General features: G+C 42.0%; 1 protein-coding gene across 4 annotated transcripts in view; it reads left to right on the top strand.

Annotated features, from left to right (window-relative positions):
• LOC102460189 (putative neutral ceramidase C) overlaps positions 1-13,633 on the top strand; it is a 66,711-nt gene that overhangs the window by 43,095 nt on the left and 9,983 nt on the right. For all 4 annotated transcript variants that reach the window (XM_089780151.1, XM_006121468.4, XM_089780150.1 and 1 more), the window contains 8 exons: positions 1,526-1,651; positions 2,205-2,291; positions 8,884-8,988; positions 9,119-9,200; positions 9,943-10,058; positions 12,105-12,199; positions 12,524-12,563; positions 13,401-13,496. In XM_089780151.1, the coding sequence (XP_089636277.1) occupies positions 1,526-1,651; positions 2,205-2,291; positions 8,884-8,988; positions 9,119-9,200; positions 9,943-10,058; positions 12,105-12,199; positions 12,524-12,563; positions 13,401-13,496 (747 nt within the window). The remainder of the gene's footprint in view (positions 1-1,525; positions 1,652-2,204; positions 2,292-8,883; positions 8,989-9,118; positions 9,201-9,942; positions 10,059-12,104; positions 12,200-12,523; positions 12,564-13,400; positions 13,497-13,633) is intronic.

The following is a 13,633-nucleotide window of genomic DNA, read 5'->3' as shown; positions in this document are numbered from 1 at the left end:
CACTGCCAGTCTGCTGCTCAACACAGGGTCTGCGCTCCTTGAGTTGTGTGTGCCTGGCTCTGTTGCTGCAGAACTGCCCCTCAGCACAGCTTGTACTCCTTGAGCTGTCTGTGTCTGGCTCTGTTGCTGCAGGACTTCTTCTGCACACAGCTTGCACTGCTCATAGCTGTCTCTCAGCTCTCTCTTTGCTCAGAGAGACCTAGAACAATCCCAGCTCACAGGGAGGACGGGGCCTGGCCTCTTGCTTTCCTCACTGGCCTGTCCAACCTGTCAATCAGGCTGAGCTGGAGTGTTGGCTGCTTTCCATTGTCTCTGGGGTCTGTCAGCCTCAGGGCCCTGATTTCTCATGGACCCTTCCCCTTTTGATACTGAGAGCTGGCAAACCAAAAACTCCCTCTGGGTATGTCTACACTACCCCGCTAGTTCGAACTAGCGGGGTAATGTATGCATACCGAACTTGCTAATGAAGCCCGTGGAACGAGGTGTACAGATAGATCGGAATGGCTACGTAGTTCGAACTATCTAGCCCGTGCCGCGTGTAGCCGCGCGGCACGGGGTTCGCACTAGCCGGCTTTTAAAAATGTCGGAGCCGGCTTTATGCTAATGAAGCCCGGGAAATTCAAATCCCGGGCTTCATTAGCAAGTTCGGTATGCATACATTACCCCGCTAGTTCGAACTAGCGGGGTAGTGTAGACATACCCATTGAGTTTTAGTAAGGGGCTAACAGTCCCCTTACACTTGTTCACCTCCATTCCTTTTACTATCTTTAATACTAACTTAAGCTGTCAATTTCTGTTCTCAGTGTTCACACAAATTACATGAACAGAGAATATTCTAAGTTAACCATTAGCTAAATCTTTCAGTAGAAATCATGGTGAATAACAAGAGGAATAACAAGAGGAGAATAGGAAAAATCATGCCTCAATTCCTCCAGCTGTAAAATGAGAATATCAATTCTTAATTACCTCTAAATTGTGAAGAGTTGTGAAATATCAATGAAAGAGTAATGTAAAGTGCTTTGAGATGTGCCAGCCAAAGGAGATATATACATTCAAGGTAATGGCATTAAAATTCTATTTCAAATATTTAAAAAAATCCTTACTGCAAAAACCTTAGGGCCTACATTTTCAAAATGATGTGTTTTAGGTGGTAAAGTTTTTAAATGCCATACCTGAGAGCTAGGTGCTCAACACATCCTGAGAATTAGGCCCCTTTCATGTAAGTCAAGTTGGACACCCAAAAATTCAATCCAGAATCACTAGCTGCTTTTGAAAACTTCACCAATGTCCTCTCATTACCAACTGTATGTAATAACATGAATGATACGATTTTGCATATGTTGTTGGGAATTTGTACAAACGGTACATTACATAGGCAGTTCATGTTTATTTTACATCTTTGTATTATGTGACAGGGATTTTTATGTTCATTGAAATACCCAATGTACATCTGATGTCTGCAGACTGATGGCAATCGGGGCAAGAAACACAGAAAAAGCCATACAACGGTGTTTTCTTTTGGCAGGGATCTTTTGTAGCAGCCTTTGCATCATCCAACCTGGGAGATGTCTCACCCAATATCAAAGGCCCACACTGCATAAACACAGGAGAGTCATGTGATAACCCCAACAGCTACTGTCCAGTAGGAGGGGTAGGTTTATATTATCTACATCTCCAGTTTAAGGTAGATTTATAGGTATGAAATTGCAAATATAGGGCCAGATTGTGGTTCATCCTGCTGTAAAGGGAAGCACAATATCCCTATTTTCTCCTCAACTCCTCATCCCCATAGGCAGTCTCCTCCAGGCTGCTACTTATTCCTCCTGTGCATTGTTGTTGGCATGCTGGGGAATGTATGCTGTGCCAAGGGCTACTTGTTGGCTTCAGGGAAACCGTGAGGCAGATATGACTCTCAATATGCAGCTGGACTGTAGTACAAAATCTCTGGGAAGTTTGGGTATCACATAAAATGAATATATTACATAAATAACATGGAGGATACTATGTTATTTTTGAACTGACTCTATTATAAAACAGTACCTGACACCTGGATTAAAAGTTTGTGTATTAAAAGTCAGTATTTTTGTATGAAAGTGATGACCATGATTTGTGCCTTCATTCACAGAGTAAAAGCTTTATGTTGCTAGAAGGATGTCTTGTTCATTTACATTTGTTTAATTATTTGCTTTAAAAACCCTTAACAGGCCAAAATGTGTATGGCTGCAGGTCCTGGCACTGATATGATTGACAGTACAAAAATTATAGGACAAAATCTCTATTTGAAAGCAAAGGTAAGTTAAATTGGATTCGTTTTACTTGTGTATTCAAATGCAATTATTAGAAAAGCCAGGAAACATTTTCTTTTTGACAAGTGAGTTTCTGAAATTCATTTTTGCTAGAGATATTCTCAAACCATATGGGATCAAGACTGTAGGCCTAAAGCTACGCACTCAGGCCAGGTCCACACCATGGAGGAAGGTTGGCTTATGATGCACAATTCCAGCTATGTAAAAATGTAGCTGGAGTCAATGTACCTTAAGTCAAGCTTCTGTGCTATCCTTACAGTGGGAGACTGATGTGAGAAACATTCCCATCAACTTCCCTTCACGAGGAGTAGGAGTACTGGTGCCAACAGGGGCATGCTCAGCATTTGATTTAGTGGGTCTTACTAGATATGCTAAATCAAACACTAAGGCTATGTCTAGACTGCAGGCTTCTTTCGAAAGAGGATCTTTCAAAAGCATCTTTCGAAAGAGCCTCTTTCGAAAGAGAGCGTCTAGACTGCACGGAGAAATTTCGAAAAAGCGGCTTGCTTTTTCGAAAGAAAGCATCCAGTGAGTCTGGATGCTCTCTTTTGAAGAAGCCCTATTTACATTGAAGAACGCCTTCTTTCGAAAGAGGAACTTTCGAAAGAAGGCATTCTTCCTCGTGAAATGAGGTTTACCGCCATTGAAAGAAAAGCCGCGTTCTTTCGAATTAATTTCGAAAGAACGCGGCTTGAGTCTGGACGCAGGGGAAGTTTTTTCGAAAAAAGGCTACTTTTTTCGAAAAAACCGCTGAATCTGGACACAGCCTAAAAGATTAACTGTTGCAGCGTTGCTCTTCCCACAAGTGAAGACATGGCCTTAGATCCATATTTAGGTGCCTATGTAAAAGTCTCAGTTTCAAACTTGTCACAGTTTTATTTAGTTATTTTATTTAATTTTAGTCACCAAAGTTGGAAAATGTTACCTTTTAATTTTAACCCCTCTGTTTCTCACTGAAAATGTCTATAAAATGTGGATGATAGCTACTTACTGCCCTAAGGACAGGAGTTAAGTAACTAGGGGTACAGCTACACTTACCTCCTACTTTGAAGTAGGGAGGCAAATGAAGGCGACCGAAGTTGCAGGAGCAGTACAGTTAATTCAAAGTACGGGGTTTTCCCTCAGAGTACCGCGTCTACACGTGGCGAGTTAATTCGAGCTAGTCAATTTCCAACATGGCGACCGGACGTGACTGTGCTAATCAAGCACAGGATTTGCAACTTCGATTGCCTTCATTTGCCTCCCTACTTCGAAGTAGGGGGCAAGATAGATGTACCCTAATTTTGTAAAGAACTATCTAGCTCCCAAAACTCACAAGTACAGGCAGTCCCCGACTTACGCGGATCCGACTTATGTCGGATCCACACTTACGAATGGGGCTTTTCTCGCCCTGGAGCTCATGGGCGGCGGGTCGCCACCCGTGTCCTCCAGGGCGAGAAAAGCTTCTCCCGGTCTCCCTGGTCTGCTGGGGGGGTCCAGCAAAGCTGCTGGACCCCCCCAGCAGACCAGGGACACCCGAGCAAAGCTGCCACCTGGGCGGCTTTGCTCGTTTGCCCGGGAGCAAAGCCGCCCAGGCAGCGGGACCCCCGCCGCCTGGGCGGCTTTGCTCCTGTCCCCCGGTCTGCTCGGGGGGTCCAGCGGCTTTTCTGGACCCCCCCAGTAGATCAGGGACACCCGAGCAAAGCCGCCACCTGGGCGGCTAAACGAGCAAAGCCGCCCAGGCGGCGGCTTTGCTCGGGTGTCCCTGGTCTGCTGGGGGGGTCCAGCGGCTTTGCTGGACCCCCCCCCCCCAGCAGACCAGGGGGACAGGAGCAAAGCCGCCCAGGCCTCGGGTAGAGCAGCTGGGGTGCTGCCAGGTTGGTCCTGTGGGAACCTACCGGGCAGCGCCCCAGCTGTTCTGTCCCAGGCTCCAGATTCAGCAGCTGTTGAAACTGATCAGGCTGATTCCAGGAAGCTGGGGGCAGAGCAACTCTGCCTCCGGCTTCCTGTAGTCAGCCCCTGGTCAGTTTCAGTGGCAGAAGCTGAATCTGGAGCCAGTTCCGACTTACATACAAATTCAACTTAAGAACAAACCTATAGTCCCTATCTTTTACGTAACCCGGGGACTGCCTGTACACATGATCCTTTCGCATAGCCCTTCAGTGTTTTGGATTCTCCAGAACTGTAGCTTATCTGGAATATTATTCCTGGCAAACCTCTTCCAAAAAAATCTGAGAACTGGGTACATATTTTGTCATAAGTAAGCTGGGATCTACCTCTGCCACAGCTGGATAGCGAACAGAACTAAAAGGTTCACCTTTCCCCACACTTCACATAAATTATAATTCTGACTGTAAGATAAACTAGTTAGAGGCAAACCTTTCCCTAATGCAATTGAATTATTTGTTTGTTTACTTGTTGCATTGTGGTAGCTGAGTCCTATGAACCTCTTAGTGCCAACTTGCAGAGGGCACAGGGTTTTACAAGTATCCCCTGGGTCAGAAATTTGTGTAATAATTCACTAAAGAATAGCAAGAGGTGGTAGCACACTACCGATCATGATCACTGCACAAGGCATGGATGGATAATATGTAAGAAGGCCTATAATGAAAATTATGTTCTTTAGGCTTGTGAACAAGAGGTGACAGACTTTAGGAGTGTTCTTTTCAGGCAGACATTAACAGATGCCTATCTCCCTGTCTGGTAATTGTACAGTGAGTATTGTGCGATTACAATGCATACCAATTTACACACTGAACCTGAGGCAAAGATAGAGATTATGATATTGACAGGAGAGGAAAATTACTGGAAAACACAACCAGGAGGGGGTCGTGCTATTTATGAATAAAAGCAGTTATGGCTTTATTTTTTAAATATAACAATTAGTTTCCAGTGCTCTTACCTGTTATCACTTGAATCTCAATACTTTGTTACATAAAATTTTACCTCTTTTTATTATAAACTTTTCTAAGTGCTATGTATTATGTGGAACAGAGGTATAACTGGTGAGCTGGGGCACACTGTGAATATTGTGAGCACCCAGTGGAACAGGGGCCAGATGTTCCAGGGGGCTGCTCCAATCTCGGGGGTTGGACAGTGAGTGAGTGGGGCCTGAGTAGACCTAGAGGGGAGTGCTTGGGTTGCCTCTAGTCAGTGGGGTCTGTGTGCTGACTCCTGACTGGCTTAGACAAAGCTTCCTCATGCTAAGGGCAGGAGGCAGCAAGGTGCCTAATGTTCCCGCTAATGATCTCCCTCCATGTCTGGAATAATTTCTTCTGTGTGCACTGAAGCATTGTGAAAGTGCACCACCAATAGAAAAAAAACCTAGCTCATCATGCTCTGTGATTCAGCTGGACAGCATTTGAATCTCTCCTGAACGATTGCCCAAGTGCTCAGCTTACAGGGAACACTTAAGGTGCCTCACAGTTGCGGGTCTCTGCGGCACGCATCACAATAATGCTCACGGTATGTTGACCTTACAGCCTGGAAAATCTGGGACAGTCCCGAATTTCAATCTCCTGTCCCGATGCCCTGCAAAACATTGAAAATGTCCTAGAAATGGCAATGAAGCTAGAAGCGGCTGGACACTGCTGTTTCTTCTCCCTCTCCTGGGAGACTTTCCAATAGATTTTTCCTAATGCTCTGGAACCCAGCCAATAAAGGCAGTGGGAGGCGGTAACTGACCTCTGGCCCTATGCTGCTGTGGCAGGCAGGTAGTTCTCTTGGGAGCCACGCTGGTAAAGAAGCAGTAGGTGAGAGGCCCCCTTCCCGTCACAGTCCTCTCCATTAAACCCTGCTGCCCTTTAAACTTAATAAGAGCCGCGAGAGTCTTCTTAGATTTAAAAGGCAGAGACAGTGCTCTGCACAAACCGGGATCAACTGATTTCAAGCGCAGTTCTGTCTTTGAAATCTAAGAAGACCCGCATGGCTCTTACAAGGTTTAAAGGGCAGAGCAGCAGCCGGACCGGGAATCAGCTGATTCCCAGCTCCAGCTCCCGCTGTGCTGCCACTCTATGTTTTATACCTAGTAAGAGCCACATGGGCCATCTTAGATTTAAAAGACAAAGCCACGCTTGAAATCAGCTGATCCCAGTTTGTGCAGCACACTAGCTCTGCCCTTTAAATCTAAGAAGCCACATGGCTCTTATTCAATTTAAAAGGCAGATCCTGCACTCTTCACAAACCCTTCTGATATGGCTAAAGGGGGTCGGGTGCATGGCTAATGTGTCCTTGGTTTTGGTTCAGAAAATATGGTCATTGTTCTCAAAGGCCCAGTCAAGACTGAGACCTCACCATGATGCTAGATGGTGGAAGTGGTGTAAGAACCAATATGCAGCAGAATATGTAAACTAGAACCATGCTGTGCATTGTAGTATCTCAGATCACAATAAATATAGGCATTCTCTACTTCATAGCTAGACATGCCTAAAAATGCTCTTCTCCCTGAAGAAGTTACCCAAGAAAGTCACAGATTTAATTTTTCTTCTACCTGAATTGGATTCTGCTTGATCCATGCTATCTATTGTAAAGTTTGTCAAGGGCAGCAGAGGAGGAAGTGCAATGCCACTGTACTTGGTGATTTCAGTGTCAGCAGCTTGCAGGAGCTGGAACAGAGTCAATAAATTACTGACAACAGCAGGCTTGATTATAGCAGTTTTCTTTTTAATTGCCATTTTGAGTGTTTGACAATAGAATTGCTCTAAAATGTCAGTGATTTGTAGGTTAGTGGATATTCTAGTCTAATTGTACGCTAGGGACTTTCATGGGTATCTAATTTAGAGGGAAGTGGTTTTCGCCATATATGACCATTGTAGGTGGCAGTACAAATGGATTTCAATATATATATACCCTAGTAAAATGACACCTCACACAATTACATGGAATGTTACCAAATCTGTGTAATTTCTACTCTGATGACCACTCATTGTTGAAGATCCTTTTTAAGGAACAGTTATAAATGAATTGTGATTTTTAAAAAAAGGTAATTATATCTTTAAATTACAAACATCTACTGATCGCTTTAGAACTGAAGAACTGGGAAAGGTATTTTCAGGCAGGTACATTTCCCCAAAGAGAGGCTTAATGTTAGGGATGTTAAATATCTGTATCAGAGGCAGCAGTGCAGGGTGCCAGGCAGGAGCTGGTTCGCCGAGGGGAGACAATTTAAAAACCAGCAGAATGGCTGCCTGTCACCTCACGCTGTTGCTTCTGATACAGAGGCAACAGCACGGGGTAGCAGCCACCCTGTCCAGGGTGGGGGCTGAGCTCCTGGACCTGGAACGAGTCAGAACTGAATTGGGCTGCCTGCCCATCTGGCTCCTAATACACTTTGAACGCAGAGCCCCAGCAGGTGTAGGTACTGGACCCAGTGCAAGCCAGGACTGAGCTGGGCTACTGGCCAGCCTGCTACAAAATGTATTGGGGGCAGGGTTGGGGAAAATGTGTATAGTCTATACCATTAACCTATACATTTTTGCTTATTGCTTAATCGGTTAATTGACTACACTTTGCATCCCTAGAGGATGTTTATATAAGAGAAACAAAAATTTGATGAGACAACTGTAATTCCTTAAGTTTAGTCATTGCTTTTTGTTGCTAACTTTATAGAAAATCTTCACAAAAGCTTTTCTAGGTGCTTGAGTGAGTTGAGCAACCTTGATATAATCTTGCTCTATTTGATGTTTGAAGCCAAATTTAATTTTGAAACTGCAATTCAGAATTTCTGGGTTTATGGAAATACTGAAGTTTCACAGAAAACTTGCTGCACTGGTATTGCTAATTTTTCTCCTTATTTCCCAAATATATTTGATCATTTCCATTATTATTATTCTCTGTAAACAATAGCTCTAGTTGCCACTGAAGTATTATTTGTTCTGGAATGAGAAAGGAAATGGTCTCTGCAACTAGAGGAAGAAAGGGAGATGGTCCCTGAGGACCTACACTCTGTTGACGTATGGCCCACATTACAGAAAAGTTGGAGAATCCAACTCTGGATAGCTTGCTTTTGGGCCTGTTGCTGTTGAACACGCACATGAGTTCATGGAGGTGGAAAATCAGGCTGATATTAGTGACCATCTGCCCGCTGCTTATAGGCAAAGGCACGGATAGAATACTCTGTGCTGAGTCATAGAAAGACTGATGATGCTGAGAAGTCATAAAAGAACAAAAAGATGTGAAAAGATCAGCTGTGATCCCATTTTAGCTGAAAAGAAAGCTGAAAGGAGCACCCAATAAGGTCCCACTGAAAGAATTGTTCTGTCAAACAGGATTTAGAGGGAGGAAACTTAACAACCCACAAGTGCAAAGAGTGGCCCCAGATAGCTAGGGATGGTGGAGCATTGCTCTTGCCCTAAGCAATGTTTGATCACTTGGAAAGGATTTGGCCAATGAAGCACTAGCCACTAACTGACCCACACCCCAGGGCCATGTCCTCAAAGATTTAGGCACATCATTTCTTCTGCCAAGGAAACTGAGATTAAAATAGCTCATATTTGTATTGTGTCTGTTTTAATAGGTTCTTTGTGGTTCTATTTCAAGAAAACATATTCTTTAGTTTTTGCACCAGTGTTAATCAGTGTAATATATGTTTGTGTTTTAGGAACTGTTTACTCTGGCCTCCCAGGAGATAACAGGACCTCTCCATTCAACGCACCAGTGGGTGAATATGAGTAACGTTACTGTGCAACTCAATGCCACCCATACGGTAAGTCCTTGGAATTCTCTGCCCTGTAGATGAAGAATCCACATCAGAATATTCAAGGCAGAATTATTGTGGGTTTACATCTGGAGTTGCTATATTGTATATAATCTAATTTTAATATACTTTTATTCAGGGTAAAACCTGTAAACCAGCCTTGGGCTACAGCTTTGCGGCAGGTACTACTGATGGAGTGGGATTCTTCAATTTCACACAAGGTAAGCAGTAGAACGGAGTCTGCAGGTCTTGTTCACTGAGGATTATTGTTATATGGCACTGGTGTCCTTAGTTATATTCATGTAACAGCACAAGCATAGGAAGACACAGTCCCTATCTCACATAGCTTACCGTTTTGAAAATACAAACAGACAAAGAGTGGATGGTAGGGGTGCCATGTTTAAGGATAGTGGTGAAGGTGAGGACTGGAACTTGTCTTTTTATTTCCTCAGTCATTCTTTATTTACAAATGTATACCTACTTGCCCCTGTTCCTAGCTATTGTCAGAGGGTTTTTGATATTTTTAAATTGTTCCCTCTTGCCATTAGCTCTGATCCAGTGAGGAGGACAGTCCTTTGTATTTCTTGCTTCAGAGGGGTAGCCTAGTTAGTCTGAAACAGGAAAAACTAAAAAACAACAAATAGTCTAGTAGCACCTTAAAGACTAACGAAACATGTAGATGGTATCATGAGCTTTTGTGGGCACAACCCACTTCTTCATGTTCATTAACCAGATACTCTGGTCACAACCACGTCTGAAATTGGTTAGAGTTGGGATTTTTGGGAGTTAGGTGACCAAAATTCCATTTTAAGATGACTGGCTCCAAATCCCCTAAACATCCCTGAAAATCCCATCCTAGATATATAAACACTTATAGGAAATGCAGGTGAGAAATTAGACTTTGTCAAATATGCATCCAGAAAAACATAAAGAAATGGTATTAAAAGAGGCTTCTGCTTACAGGGTCCCTGGAAGGAGAGCTATTCTGGGAAATCATTCATAACCAGCTGCTTGGAAAGCCATCCAATGAAACAAAAGAGTGCCACAAACCAAAGCCAATCCTTTTAAATACTGGAGAGGTAAATGTGTTGGTGTATATCATAGGGAGCACAACGATTGCTGAACTACATTGGATTTTCTTGCCAAAATGAAGGACTTCCATTTTAATCCCAGCCATAATTAATGATGCAGAAGTAAAGGGAGTGAATGGTTGTATGACATGAACATTCTGAAAGTGAATATTAATTTAAAAGACCTGAAAAGGAACATAAATCTATGCTTATCAATACTCCTATAAAGCAATAAAAGATGCTAGGAGTTTATTCACAAAAGAAGAGTATTTTTCCATACATAGTTTTTGTAGATCTTAAAAAAGCGGAAAGAAGAAATACATGCCTCATTAATGAAGGAAAAAATGTCTGTGTGATAAAATACATTGCAGAAATTGTTCAAGAATGTTTGTCCTTGTAAAAAGATTACTCCTTTGATGCTAGAAAGTTCAGTTAGATCTTTGGTTGTCTGCCACAATATAGAAGAGCTTTTGATTTATGGAAATCTCTGATGAGGAATTTGTAATCTGGAAAATTCAATCTAAAAGAGTCATCTATACTGTAGTGGCAAAGAGGGAATCTTAGGGTGTGTCTACACAGCAGCATTATTTTGGAATAATGGCCATTTATTCCGAAGTAAAAATGCTAGTAGCTACACAGCAATTCTGTTATTTCAAAATAAATTCAGAATAACGGACAGCTTAGTCCAACTTCTGTAAACCTCATTCCACAAGGAATAATGCCTATTCCAAAATAGCTGTTTCAGAATAGCAGTAGTGTGGATGCTCCACTGCTGCTATTTCGAAATAGCTTCTCCCCAGGGCCATTTGAAGTAATTACTCCCCAGTGCCTCCTGGGGCCCTAAATTGAGGTAGCATGTCCACATTAGGGAAGCGTGCTTGGGACTAATTTTGAGGCTTCCCTGTAGTGTAGATGTGCTATTTCAGAATAAGCTATTTCAGAGTATTTCTTCCAGAATAGCTTATTTCAAAATAAGCATGCAGTTTAGACGTACCCTTAGAGATTAAATGAGAATGGGCATCCAATTAAAGCTAGGGAAAAGATTTAATAAATGCCTCAGAGAGTTAGGATCTTTAATGCCATTTTCAAAAGAGACATAGGCACCTAGGAGACCTAGTCTTACTGAAAGCCAATGGGATTTAAACTCCTAAATCACTTGGAGACTTCTCAAAATTTTCCTCGTGAGATTGAAATACTATTTGGTGTTTCCATTTTTAAAAAATGTGTTTTTGAGCTGTCACTTCCTAGGCATCATGCTGTTTTTACCAGAATGCTCATAGCTCCTTTCTCAACAAAATTTCATACGGTTCTGGGCACTTCACTACCAGAAAGATACTAAGAAATGATTTTCATCCATGGAGCAAAACATAAAAGAACAAACCATAGACTAGCCAAATGTTGACTGAAAAATGATATGACAACTTTTTTGGGGGGGAGGGGAGTAGGGATAGCTCAGTGGTTTGAGGATTGGCCTGCTAAATCCAGGGTTGTGAGTTTGATACTTGAGGGGCCATTTAGGGATCTGGGGCAAATCTGTCAGGGATGGTACTTGGTCCTGCTGCGAGGGCAGGGGACTGGCTACAATGACCTCCCAAAGTACTGCCTACAAGTATCTGAAAAAGAGAAGAATTATTTCAAGTGGGTAAATCAGATGTAATGGAATGAAGTTAAACAGAGGAAAATTTGTGGTCAAATCAAGCATAATGTGAGACTGGAATAAATGAAAACCCCATTGCTTGAGTCATTTAGAATTGAACAGAACAAAGCCTTTAAGAACATAGGATAAGGACCAGTATTGCACTGGGTATGGAGACACTCTACCTAATATGATAGGTTTCCTCCATTCCTAATTAATATGGTTCTGGTTGAATGACTTAATGCATTGGTGGTATATAGAAGATGAAGTGAGACATTACTTTTCCATAGCCAATGCACATTTCTTACAGAAATAAATGTTATTTGCACCTATTCTTATGTATGTGGAAAGAACAAAATCAGATCACATCTCTTAAACCTTATTAAAAATGTAACCCTTGATTCCTTATTGTTTTAAAGATTTCATTACCTTACCCATGGCACCCTGAAATAGTTGATGTTCAGCTTTTTACCATTGGGTCCTTGGCAATAGCTGCTTTTCCAGGCGAGCTGACGTAAGTACTATTTTTACTCTTATTTTGTATAGCAAAGCAGACAGTTTTTGTATTCAAATGATTCCCAGTACTTGTGTGTATATACTTTTTCAGAAGAGATATAAAGCCAGCAAACTTTTATCACTGTTACAATATGTCACTGTATGTCAATGTCCAATCTAATGTTCAATGCAGGTGCATTTTTGTATAATATACTAGTTTGGTGTGATCCCAACCATTCCAACTGATGTCGTCCATCAGTGATTCCAACTCACCTTGCCCTTCAATATATTGCACTTTCTCTACATTACTGGAGTTTAACATTCCTATTATAATGCCTCACAGGACAATGTCTGGACGGAGACTACGAGAAGCTATTAAAAGTGTAAGTGACTGGCTAAAAACTCAAAGACAGTTGTTCTAGAAAGCAGAGTTTATGGAACCTTTATTTTCCTGAGACTGTCATCTTTCTCTTGCCTCCTACTGATGTTGTTCTTTGGGGGGTAGCTGGAAGTTGTAATTTCTTATATGAGTAGATCTCCCCCCCTCAAGTTCTGATTGAGTGCATAAAAATAGAAATGTAATGGCAACTGCATGAGTGGTGGGATGGGCTAACTGCTCAAGTACATATCTTGCATCTCAGGTCGGAGTGTACTTCTGCCATGAGCAGCACAGTGGCTACTCTTCTGTTTTTAGCATACTAAATCCGATTGCGTTAGTGTGCTTCCTGATGCTGGTGCTTACACTGCCAGCTCCAAGGTAGACTTACTCTTGGACTCACATATTACAAAGGCATTTTTTAAAGCTACTTGTGTATCTGATACCTGTCTCTCAGTCAGCATATCTTGCCTCCCAAGATAGCAATAAATCAGGCCACACAAGCAAACATACAATCTTGGTCCCACTGAAATTAATAGAGATTGTGCCCAGTGCCATTGACTTTAACAGAGGCTAGATTTCACCCATTAACTCTATCAGTGTGGCGCCACCATGTGATTGATTAGTAACACTGTGACAACAATAACCATATCCCTCCATCATACTGACTATTACTGAGTCTTTTTATTCATCTTATTTATGACCACAAAAATGCCAATACTTTCTTCTGGCACCAGCAGGGTTGCAACAATACTAAATAAAGATAGGACATAATAATAGATGGATACAATTGCATATTTATTATTTATTAAAGTTATTATATTTTTGTACCCATTCTTCTTAGGAATTTGAATCCCATGGGACCCAAGGAATGAATGTCGTAATTGCAGGCTTGTGCAATGTTTATACCCATTATGTTACTACCTACGAAGAATACCAGGTAAACAAACTAGCTGTAATACAGGACAAAAGATGTTTACAGGACATTTTTACCATGGATTGTTACTTTCCAGGGATAATTTGTAGAAGTTCATATGATTGTAGAATAACTTAGTTTTTTCACAAAGAAGTGAAAAC

This window comes from Pelodiscus sinensis, chromosome 8, assembly GCF_052426305.1.
Source record: "Pelodiscus sinensis isolate ZL-2025 chromosome 8, ASM5242630v1, whole genome shotgun sequence".
Lineage (NCBI taxonomy): Eukaryota > Metazoa > Chordata > Testudines > Trionychidae > Pelodiscus > Pelodiscus sinensis.
Note: the sequence above shows the minus strand (reverse complement) of the source record. Positions and strands in the feature narration are given on the sequence as shown.